The sequence below is a fragment of the Enhydra lutris genome, unplaced genomic scaffold, assembly GCF_002288905.1.
Source record: "Enhydra lutris kenyoni isolate GAN:26980312 unplaced genomic scaffold, ASM228890v2 scaffoldscaffold10, whole genome shotgun sequence".
Classification (NCBI taxonomy): Eukaryota; Metazoa; Chordata; class Mammalia; order Carnivora; family Mustelidae; genus Enhydra; species Enhydra lutris.
In genome coordinates, this window is record NW_019154094.1 from 14,929,644 (window position 1) to 14,941,333 (window position 11,690).

The following is an 11,690-nucleotide window of genomic DNA, read 5'->3' on the forward strand; positions in this document are numbered from 1 at the left end:
AAATGGAAAGAAAGCTTCCAAATTCATTTTATGAGGCCAGCATTATCTTGATCCCAAAACCAAAGACCCCGTCAAAAAGGAGAATTACAGACCAATATCCTTGATCAACACAGACGCAAAAATTCTCACAAAAATACTAGCCAATAGGATCCAATAGTACATTAAAAGGATTATTCACCATGACCACGTGGGATTTATTCCTGGGCGGCAAGGTTGGTTCAACATCAGCAAATCAATCAATGTGATACAATATATTCATAAAAGAAAGAACAAGAACCATATAATACTCTCAACAGATGCTGAAAAAGCATTTGACAAAGTACAGCATCCTTTCTTGATCAAAACTCTTCAAAGTGTAGGGTTAGAGGGTACATACCTCAATATCATCAAAGCCATCTATGAAAAACCCACAGTGAATATCATTCTCAATGGGGAAAAATTGAGAGCTTTTCCCTTAAGTCAGGAACACAGCAGGGATGGGATGTCCCCTATCACCACTGCTATTCAACATAGTACTAGAAGTCCTAGCCTCAGCAATCAGACAACAAAAAGAAATAAAAGGCATCCAAATCAGCAAAGAAGAAGTCAAACTCTCATTCTTTGCAGATGATATCCTACTTTATGTGGAAAACCCAAAAGACTCCACTCCAAAACTGCTAAAACTCACACAGGAATTCAGTAAAGTGTCAGGATATAAAATCAATGCACAGAAATCAGGTGCGTTTCTATACACCAACAGCAAGACAGAAGAGAGAAATTAAGAAGTCGATCCCATTTATAATTGCGCCCAAAACCATAAGACATATAGGAATAAACCTAACCAAAGAGGCAAAGGATCTGTACTCAGAACACTATAGAATACTCATGAAAGAAATTGAGTAAGACACAAAGAAATGGAAAAACGTTCCATGCTCCTGGACTGGAAGAACAAATACTATGAAAATGTTTATACTACCTAGAGCAATCTACACATTTAATGCAATCCCTATCAAAATACCCTCAACTTTTTCAAAGAAATGGAACAAATAGTCCTAAAATTTGTACAGAACCAGATAAGACCTCAAATAGCCAGAGGAATGTTGAAAAAGAAAACCAAAGCTGGGGGCATCACAATTCCAGACTTCAATCTCTATTACAAAGCTGTCATCATCAAGACAGTATGGTACTGGCACAAAAACAGACACATAGATCAATAGAACAGAACAGAGAGCCCAGAAATGGACCCTCAACTCTATGGTCAACTAATCTTCGACAAAGCAGGAAAGAATGCCCAATGGAAACAAGACAGTCTCTTCAACAAATGGTGTTGGGAAAATTGGACAGCCACATGCAAAAGAATGAAACTGGACCATTTCATTACACAACACACAAAAATAGACTCAAAATGGATGAAAGACCTCAATGTGAGACAGGAATCCATCAAAATCCTTGAGGAGAACACAGGCAGCAACCTCTTCGACCTCAGCCACAGCAACTTCTTCCTAGAAACATTGCCAAAGGCAAGGGAAGCAAGGGCAAAAAATGAAGTATTGGGACTTTATCAAGATCAAAAGCTTTTGCACAGCAAAGGAAACAGTCAAAACCAAAAGACAACTGACAGAATGGGAGAAGATATTTGCAAATGTCTTATCAGATTAGGGGTTAGTGTCCAAAATCTATAAAGAACTTATCAAACTCAACACCCAAAGAACAAATAATCCAATCAAGAAATGGGCTGAAGACATGAACAAACATTTCAGCAAAGAAGACATCCAGATGGCCAACAGACACAAGAAAAAGTGCTCACATCATCACTCAGCATCAGGGAATCAAAACCACAATAAGACACCACCTCACGCCAGTCAGGATGGCTAAAATTAACAAGTCAGGAAATGACAGATGTTGGCAAGGATGCAGAGAAAGGGGCACCCTCCTACACTGTTGGTGGGAATACAAGCTGGTGCAGCCACTCTGGAAAACAAAAAGTTGAAAATAGAGCTACCCTACGACCCAGGAATCGTGCAACTGAGTGTTTGCCCTAAAGATACAAGCATAGTGATCCCAAGGGCCATGTGCACCTGAATGTTTATAGCAATAATGTCCACAACAGCCAAACTATGGAAAGAACCTAGATGTCCATCAACAGATGAATGGATAAAGAAGATGTGGTATATATATATACAATGAAATACTATGCAGCCATCAAAGGAAATGAAGTCTTGCCATTTGCAACAATGTGGATGGAACTAGAGGGTATTATGCTGAGCAAAATAAGTCAATCAGAAGAAAATTATCGTATGATCTCTCTGATATGAGGAATTTGAAAGGCAGGGCAGGGGGTTGTGGGGGGTAGGGAAGGGAAAAATGAAACAAGATGGGATTGGGAGGGAGAAAAACCGTAAGAGACTCTTAATCTCACAAAACAAACTGAGGGTTGCTGAGGGGTGGGGGGTAGGGATAGGGTGGCTGGGTTACCGACACTGGGGAGGGTATGTGCTATGGTTGATTGCTGTGAAATGTGTAAGCCTGAAAATTCACGACCTGTACCCCTGGGGCAAATAATACATTATATACTAATTTAAAAAAAATTTTTTTAAATACAAGAGTTCTTTACCTTACTGAATTTTTTATAAGAAACAAATCCCTTTAGAAACTCCAAAATTTAAAAAACAAAAGAAAAAAGGAAAAGAAATCCCAATAGTATTATCAATGAGACCTTACTTTTCAAATTATTCATGTGTACTATAACAAAATGAGACTAAAAATAAAAATCAAATTTTTTCCAATTCAAACTAACAGACAAATTTTAAGTTAATCCTGATGCCTACTAGAACCTCATATGTATTGACCATGTTCAAAAGCCAACCTGTTAGAGCAGCCTCACCTTACCCCTTGGATTAAGTAGCACTTCGATCACTATCCGACCTCTTTATTCTCCACTTACCTTTGCTTCATAGAACTTACCCACCATTTTGACATATTGCAGGTCGTAGACTCTTTTGTTCCTCATCTTGTCTCTAATGCCCAGAACAGCACCCAGGCATATAATATGTACTTGATAAATAGCTTGAAAAGAGGGTCGCCTGGGTAGCTCGGTCAGTCAAGCACCTGCCTTTGGCTCAGGTCATGATCCCAGGGTCCTGATCCTGGATCCCATCCTGGGATGTCTCTCCCTCTACTCCTCCCCCTGGCTTGAGTTCTCTCTCTTTCTCAAATAAATAAAATCTCTTTGAAAAAAGTTTGAACACAGGAATTTATCATCCATAAAATAAAGTTATATCATACTGAATGCTCATATTGTGCAAGACACTCTACTAGGTTTCATTAAAATATAACAGCAACAATCTCAAGGAAATGATAAACTGAAAGGGTGAGGAGATCAAAACAGGTACCATATGAAAGGCATGGGGCCCTGACAGTTCAGAGGAGGGGACAAGTTCACTTCCAACTGGAGGCGTCTATAAAGGCTACATGAACAAGCTTGCATTTGCAATGAACTTTAATAAGAGAGGAGATTTCAGGTGGAGATGTAGTTTTCCTGGGTAGATGGATTTGAATAGACATGACTCAACTGAGGAATAGAAAGGCAAGGGAATGATCAAAGAAAAAAACAGGGAGTAGTAGGGAGTTGTTCAATATGCCCAGAGGTTATGGGACCAAATCAAGATTAGTTTGGAGAAATGAACTGGAATATTCAACTAAGGGCCTCAAATAGGATTTGTTTTTTTTTTTTTAATTCAATAGACAACTCTTGCTGAGAGTTTTTGAGCATGTAAACATTTTGAGGAAGACAAATCTACCAGTTTGTAAAGGTATATATACTGGGGCAGATGGCCGAAGCAATAGAGTATAGAAGGAAAAAGAAAAGACACCTGAGAAAGAAGATTGGATGCCAAACATGACAGGAATAAGAAAAAAATGCAATTGAAGGGGGCAAAGGAGATGTGATCAGAGAGGCAGGAGGAGAACCAAAAGGAATTTCAAAAAAGACAGACACCAAAACCATAAAAGCATGGACTGGTAAGTTCGAGAGAGACAAGAGCCATGTCTGTTTTGCTCACTGTTCTAGCCACAATATTTAGATAGTGTCCATCAAGGTCAATAAATACCTACGGAATGATCAGAATTGTGGATTTGGAAAAAATCTCATATATCTAATTCAGTACCTAATTTGATATATGCATACTTTCAAAAATATTAAGTTGTACCCTGAGGTGAGTGAGGGGAACAGCATTCATCACTCTCTGAGGTAGCCCAATTTATTGTCAGCTAGCTTATGTTCTTAGAAACAAATCTTTATGCAAGTTATATCCTTGTAACTTTTGTTTTCCAGAGCTATACACAAAAAGTCCTATTCTTTTTCTGTTACCCTTCTGAAACTTAATGATACCTATCCAGTTCTTTAAACTATTCCTGTCAATAAAAGCTACCACTGGTGATGAGCTCATTATGTTTTAGGCATTGGCTTAAGATCTTTACATGCATGGATCTCATTTAACTCTCACAAAAAAATCCAAAGAGAACAGAATGATTCTTATCTCCATCTTACAGATAGGAAGGTGAAAATAAGTAAAGTTACTTCACTTGCCAAATTCACGCATGGCTCATAAGCTGCAGATATGGGATACAAACTCAGGCCTCTTTGATGCCAGTCTATACTCTTCCCAATAAGCAATCAGCCTCCTTCAAATGAGATGGTTCATCAAAATTCCTCTCTCTTTCTTGCTAATTTGGTTTATCAACATCCCTCTTAAAGTGTGACTCCAGAATTTCAGATGTTGTTTGACCAGTGCAGAGTGCATATTTTCTATCGCCCATTCTAGACATTTTACATTTATTATAGCAGCCTAAGACTGCAATGTGGAGCTTCAACTCTTGACCCCAAGATCAAGGGTCCCAGACTCTAGTGACTTAGCCAGCCAGGCACTCCTGAATTAGCTTTCTTGAGTAGCCTCATTTCCATGTTAACTTCTATTGAGCCTGGCTAAATTAAAATTCCAAAGGCTTTTTCATAAGAAGTAGGAAATGTGGCTGGAATATCCCCCTTCCTCTTTACTTTGTGAATCATTAAGGCCTCAGCCAGACTTCCTTTCATCTATCATTATTTTCCTGAATAGCCTAGCTCTCCATGAGAGAGCTTTCAAGGAATACTTGAAGGAATTTGCTTTATACTTCTGGACACTAGTTGGCACTAGCTGGCTTGCACTGTAATTATCCCAACAAAAATATGCTTGACCTCCTTGAGCTCCTTATATACAAAAGCCACCCTCTGAGATAGCAGCAATTTCCTGGGGCATGTTTTCTCCTACTAGCTATAAATAGAAAGAGCTAGGAAGAATATAAAAGTGAGCCTTTACATTCTCTGTTTTTGCTTTGTGGGTTGACAGCCAGAAACAAATAAATGAACACAAATTGGGTAATTTCAAAGGAACTATGTGAGAGACCACGTGCAGTGAAGGAGAGAAAATCTGGTCTGAATCAAGAGGGAGATAATGGCCAAGGAAGAAGTGACTCATTCCTGGGACTCTGGAAAGCTACAAAATGATTTTTTTTTTTCTTAGCCAAGTGTTCCCAGGCACTGGTCACAGGAGGGGCCCAGTTACTACCAGGACACCTTATATCCTACCTTAGTCCTGAAACTATCAACAGACTTCACCCCAACTTGAAACCAGGAAATCTATGTTCCTATTGTCTAATAGGTAGAGGTAGCAAATGACGGAAAATCACAAAATCCACAGTCTTCCAAAAAAATAAAAACCTTTCATTGCAAATGCATTTATCCTAAATAAACACATGGCAATTCTAATCTCAGTATTAATATAGCACTATGCCTCAGGCAACTTTGAGACACTGTTATTAAGCATCCAAATGAGAGAGTACTATTTATATATCTGTAAAAAGCACAAGGGTCAGGTTAACCTTTAAAAATTCCTTTATTCACTCATTCAGTTCATCAGCAATAACATGCAAGATACTGTACTTTGTGTTGAGATCTGTGCTTAAGTATGTCAAAGTAAATAGAAAAGAATGGCAACAAAGACACTATACACTGTGTTGTTGAGGAAGTCACACTTCCTTTATCTATTTGCTGCTTGACCCTTCTGTACCCAACATCTAAATATTCTAATTCCTGAGGCACCTGAGTGGCTCAGTCAGTTAGACATCTGACTCTTGATTTCGGCTCAGGTCATGATCTTGGGGTCGTGGGATCAAGCCCCTCATTGGGCTCCACACTCAGCGTGATGTTGGCTTGTCCCTTTCCCTCTGCTCCCCACCCCTGCTCTCTATCTCTCTCAAATAAATAAATAAAATCTTTAAAAAATAAATATTATAATTCCTAAAGGCTTAGTCCATGGCTGCCTTCTCCTCTTAATTTTTACTTTCTCTAGATGATCTGAACAATTCCTCATAGCCTTAACAATCATCTACATTCTGCTGACTCCCAAATTTGCATCTTTAGCCTTTATATATATATATATATATATATATATATATTGATATATATATGGATTATGTTAATTAGGTAGCAGCTGGATAGATAGATAGATCTATAGATATCTACTTATCTATCTATCCAGCTGCTACCTACTTAACATATTCCCCTTACATGTCACATAAGCATCTCAACTTCAAAAATTACCTCCCCAGGGGCACCTGGGTGGCTCAGTGGGTTAAGCCTCCGCCTTCGGCTCAGGTCATGATCTCAGGGTCCTGGGATCGAGCCCCGCATCTGGCTCTCTGCTCAGCAGTGAGCCTGCTTCCCCCTCTCTCTGCCTGCCTCTCTGCCTACTTGTGATCTCTCTCTCTCTCTCTCTGTCAAATAAATAAATAAAATCTTTAAAAAAAAATTACCTCCCCAATCTCCTGGACTTCTGATTCTCTATAAATATATACACTACTATCTACCTTATTACCAAAACCAATCCAACAGCAAGTCTTACTAATTCTGGATCCAAACCTATCCCCTGTAAATCTGTTTCTCTCCTCTTCCACTGTCTCCAGCCTTATCCGAACCATGGAAAGCTTTCATCTATGTTAGTACAAAAGCATCCTACCTGGGCTCCTTGTTTCCTTCTACTCCTGCCCTCTTCCCTTCCACCTCAGTCTATGCTTAATACCCAGACTGATATTTTTAAATGTAAATTGAATTTCAGGTCACATCCCAGTTTAAAACATTTCAATGGCTCCCATTGTTCTTAAAGTGGAATCTGAATTCATTATCATGGCTTACAAAGCCTTTCACGCCCTGTCCCCACCCTTCTCTCCACCTTCACCTGATACCACTTTGACTCTTTCCCAGGTTCCTGATACTCTAGAGACACTGGCTTTTGTCAACCCCCAGAACACATGAAAGCATTCATATTCCAGGGCTTTCAACACTTACTATCCCCCCCTTTGCTAGAGTGATATTCTCCAGTTTATTTAATGAAAAGTTTTGGGTGCCTAGGTAGCTCAGTTGGTTAAGTGACTGCCTTCAGCTCTGGTCATGATCTTGGAGTCCCATGATCAAGTCCTGCATCAGGCTCCCTGCTCAGCAGGGAGTCTGCTTCTCCCTTTGACCCTCCTCCTTCTCGTGCTCTCTCTCTCTTATTTCCTCTCTCAAAAAAAAAAAGAAAGAAAGAAAGAAAAGAAACTTTTTTTAAAATGAAAAGCTTCTAACACTTTATTTTTTTAAGATTTTTTTTTATTAACATATAATGTACTGGGATGCTTGGGTGGCTCAGTTAGTTAAGCCGCTGCCTTAGGCTCAGGTCATGATCCCAGAGTCCTGGGATCATGTCCCGGCAAGGGCTCCTTGCTGGGCAGGGAGCCTGCTTCTCTCTAGCCCTCTGCCTGCCACTCTGCCTACTTGTGCACACACTCTCTCTCTCTCTCTGACAAATAAATAAAATCTTTTTTTAAAAAAACCATATAATGTACTATTTGTTTCAGGAGTACAGGTCTATGATTCATCAGTCTTAAAAAATACACAGTTCTCCCCACTACATATACTCTCTCCAATGTTCATCACCCAGCCACCCTTTCCTTCACATCCCCCTCTGCTTCAGCAACCCTCAGTTCATAAAATTTTATTTATTTATTTGAGAGAGAGAGAGAGAGAGAGCACAAACAGGGGGAGCAGCAGAGGGAGAAGGAAAAGCAGGCTCTCCACTGAGCAGGGAACCCAATGCCCTGCTCAATCCCAGGGTTCTAGGATCATGACCTGAATCAAAGGCAAACACTTAACCAATAAGCCATCCACACATCCCAGCTCCTTACTCTTCAGATCTCTACTTAAATATCATCTCCACAGGACTTTCCTGTGATGTTCCTAGGGACACCTTCCCTATCACTCTCTATCCCACAATCTTACATCTTCAAGGTATCCATCACTACTTAAAAGGTTAACATACCCCTTTTGTTTGTTTTTATATGTTTACTGTCTGTCTCCTCCCACTAGAATATAAAGACACAATCCCTTCTGTTGTCATCTCTTTGGTCTCCCCAGTAACAAGCACAATGTCTGTATAACAGTTAGTAGGTAATATCACTAAATAAATGGATGCAAGAGAATATGTAGAAAAAGTTAAAGCTGTACAAAGGGGATTAGGAGAAGGCTTTCCAGAGGAGGTGATCCATAAATTCAGCCTTGAAGAACTAGTATAAATATTCAGGCAGACAAATACTTTCCAGTGAAGGGAATTGCAGGGAGCAATTGTGAAATCTATTTTTCACTAAACTGTGAAAAACATAATACACTCATAGAACTATAAGTAGTTCAACATAACAACGTGAGATGATGAAAGGTTTTGGAGTAAGAACAATATGTAACTCTTAGGTCAACCCCTTCTTTAGTCTCTAAGCCTACTAAAACATTGAGTAGACCTACATTTATAAAGAATAAGATAAGAATAGTACCCACCGTGTAGGGTAGTTGTGAGAAGTACAGATGAAGTGCTAAAAACAACGCTGAGAGTAAGCAGTGATTAGCATAAGCCCTATATTAACTATAGATATAGTGACATATATCTATACATTAAGTGACATATAACATATATATATACAGTGATATATAACATTTACTATTGTGATTACATTTTGTTCCTCTAATTGAACTTGATATTTTGCCCATGAATAACCTACATAGTTAAAGCTGTTTTATGAGAACATGAACACCAATCATTTCACTTGAACTCCAGAAAAGAATTATTTACCAATATGCTACTTACACTAACTGATTAATCATCTTCTGCTGCTCCTTAGATCTTCTGTAATTCAGCAATTTACTTTGTGCTGGTGTGTCAACACCTATGTCTTCAGGGGGGCGCACAATAGGAGGTAACTTCAAGTTCAGAGCCTCCTTTTCTGCTGTGATTGCAGCTTTGTTCGGATCTGACATCTTGGCCTCCTGAAGATTAAAATGCTTTATACTCTAAGGAGAAAAATGCCCATAAAACCATTACTGTAAATGTTAGCTTCAATAAGCTCATAACATATCTTAGCTTATCAATTCCAAAACTTCCCGACCTTTTGCAATCTTCCTCCCAAGTACCGTATTAGTCTAAAGAATGACGGCTGAGGTAAATGGGTAGGGATTCCTGTTAAAGCTCTACATCCCACTTGCTATGAAGAAATAAAACCAGTCACTTCCCAGTTAGGGTTTCAGTTTTCCCATGGATGAAATTAAGGAACTGGATTAGATGCTCTCTAAATGCCCCTGTGGTTCTAGAATTCTGGATTCAAATTTTTCCCTACAATGCAAAACATCACCACCACCTGAACAACAACAACAAAATCCAGCTGTTGGGGTATAATCGCTCTCCCAAAAAAGCAGATGTTTGACATCATTGATATCTTTAAACACCTATATTGTATCTTAGTCTTGCTACCGTCCTAGGAAGCAATACAATGATCAAGCAAAACAAGGCATACTTTTTGCATAGAAAATCTAAAATGTCATGTAAATGTTGAACAATTAACTGTGATACCAACTACATTTCCCGCGGATGCCCACAGATTTTGGAGATTCCAGCGTTGAAAAAGAGAGTATTTCTGCTGGTACCCAGCTAGAGATCTCCAGCCCTGAGAAAAGGGTAAGAGAAAACTAAAGGCAAGAATATACCTAGATTGCTTTTCACTACTCCCCAGCTGCGCAGACGAGAGGGAAAGTTTCAGTTAGCTTCTCATCTGGCGAAACGAAGAGGGGAATCCAGGGGTGAAAGAAACCTCGGGAATCCCACCGCCCCGGAAGAGCTGGGCGGTCTGACCGCTGTGTACAAACAAAGTTGTCGCCATGGAAACCGTCTCGGTCGCCACTGCAGAGACCGGGTAGAAGTTGCCTGGAGAGGGAGTTGCTGAGCTGCGACAGATTAGGATTACCTGTCACAGTAACTCATTACTCAGTTTATTAATTCATTATGAATGAAGGGTTGAAGAATGAGATACATATATGCTTTTTTTGGCTTAAAACAACCCCCATTTATTTGTAACCATTCTATGGCTTGGCTGGGAAGTTCTGATTTTTTTTTTATTATGTTATATTAGTCACCATACGGTACGTCATTAGTTTTTGATGTAGTGTTTCAAGATTCATTGTTTATTTAACCTGCCTTCCCTTGGAAGGGACCCAGGGAATCAGGATCTTCAAGTTGGGGCAATCTGCAAGACTGGCAATTTGGATGTGTTGAAAAATAGATTTATGTAAATGCACTCAGAGGTGGATGAAGTCTCCAGATGTTCCCATAGTGACTTCAGCAATATAATTTATGTTGTTTCTGTAGCTGGTATTTGTTTATACAAGAACTTTCTTCAGGAAATCCTTGGCAAAAAAAAGGTTAACGGTTTTTATGCTTTTAAACAAGATTCAACATCTTTTATTTACAATTTTGGACATACACTAATGGTCTTATACAATTAACTAAATCTAGTAACAATGGTGAAGATGGAACATAAAAGACAAAATTCCAAATTTTAGTTAGGTTGAAATACATTTTCACTAACTGAAAGGTATGATAAACAAGCAGCCATTATAAAGTTATAGACTGTATGTCAATTCACTTAAAATTGAAAGTCAGCCACACAGCTATAGGAACAATGGGAAATTTGCAAATGCAAATATTACATATGCAGGTATAATGCATGCATGGCATCACATTTAGTCTTTATCTTTTCAGCCATTTTTTAAAGTAAACTGGAATAAGTATCTTAATAATATATGTACATCAAGGCACATTCTTTTCTTGTGCTTTAGGAATGATTTACATGTGATTTTGCTTAAATCTGCATTTTATACCTTATATTAGCTTTTAATACTTAAAAAGTTTAATTTTAACAAGTATAGTTTGAGTGGTAGTTTCCTACAGGAGAGAAATGTGGCATCTCCCCAAGGTTATTTTGAAGGTCAGAAAACTGGATAGCTTCTAGAAGTGGGAATTTAAAAATCAAACACACAAATTAGTAATTCTCACGTAACTTTTAAAAATAATTTACTTTCAACAATTTGGTGGACTGTAATCAATTAACTTCTTTATATAGTCTACTAAAATGAGGGCTGACTTGAAGACTTTTCAATACTCTGAAGTTACTTGACAATTATACAGTATCCACACAGGACCACTGTAGAGGTCCGTATTGCTATCCTATTTCTAAATTGCAGTTTTTCAACAAAATTGAACAATTAAACATGATACAAAAGCTGCAAACATACCAAATCTAGTTTTAAATTGTTCATT

The 11,690-nt window shown here is 38.6% G+C and overlaps 1 protein-coding gene across 1 annotated transcript in view; it reads right to left on the reverse strand.

Moving 5' to 3' along the window:
- The window catches only part of LOC111143860 (dynein axonemal heavy chain 12), a 208,273-nt gene extending 198,915 nt beyond the window's left edge, over nt 1-9,358 (reverse strand). Inside the window, exon 1 of the mRNA XM_022497828.1 lies at nt 9,189-9,358. Coding sequence (XP_022353536.1) covers nt 9,189-9,358 — 170 coding nt within the window. The remainder of the gene's footprint in view (nt 1-9,188) is intronic.
- Between the last annotated feature and the right edge of the window lie 2,332 nt (nt 9,359-11,690).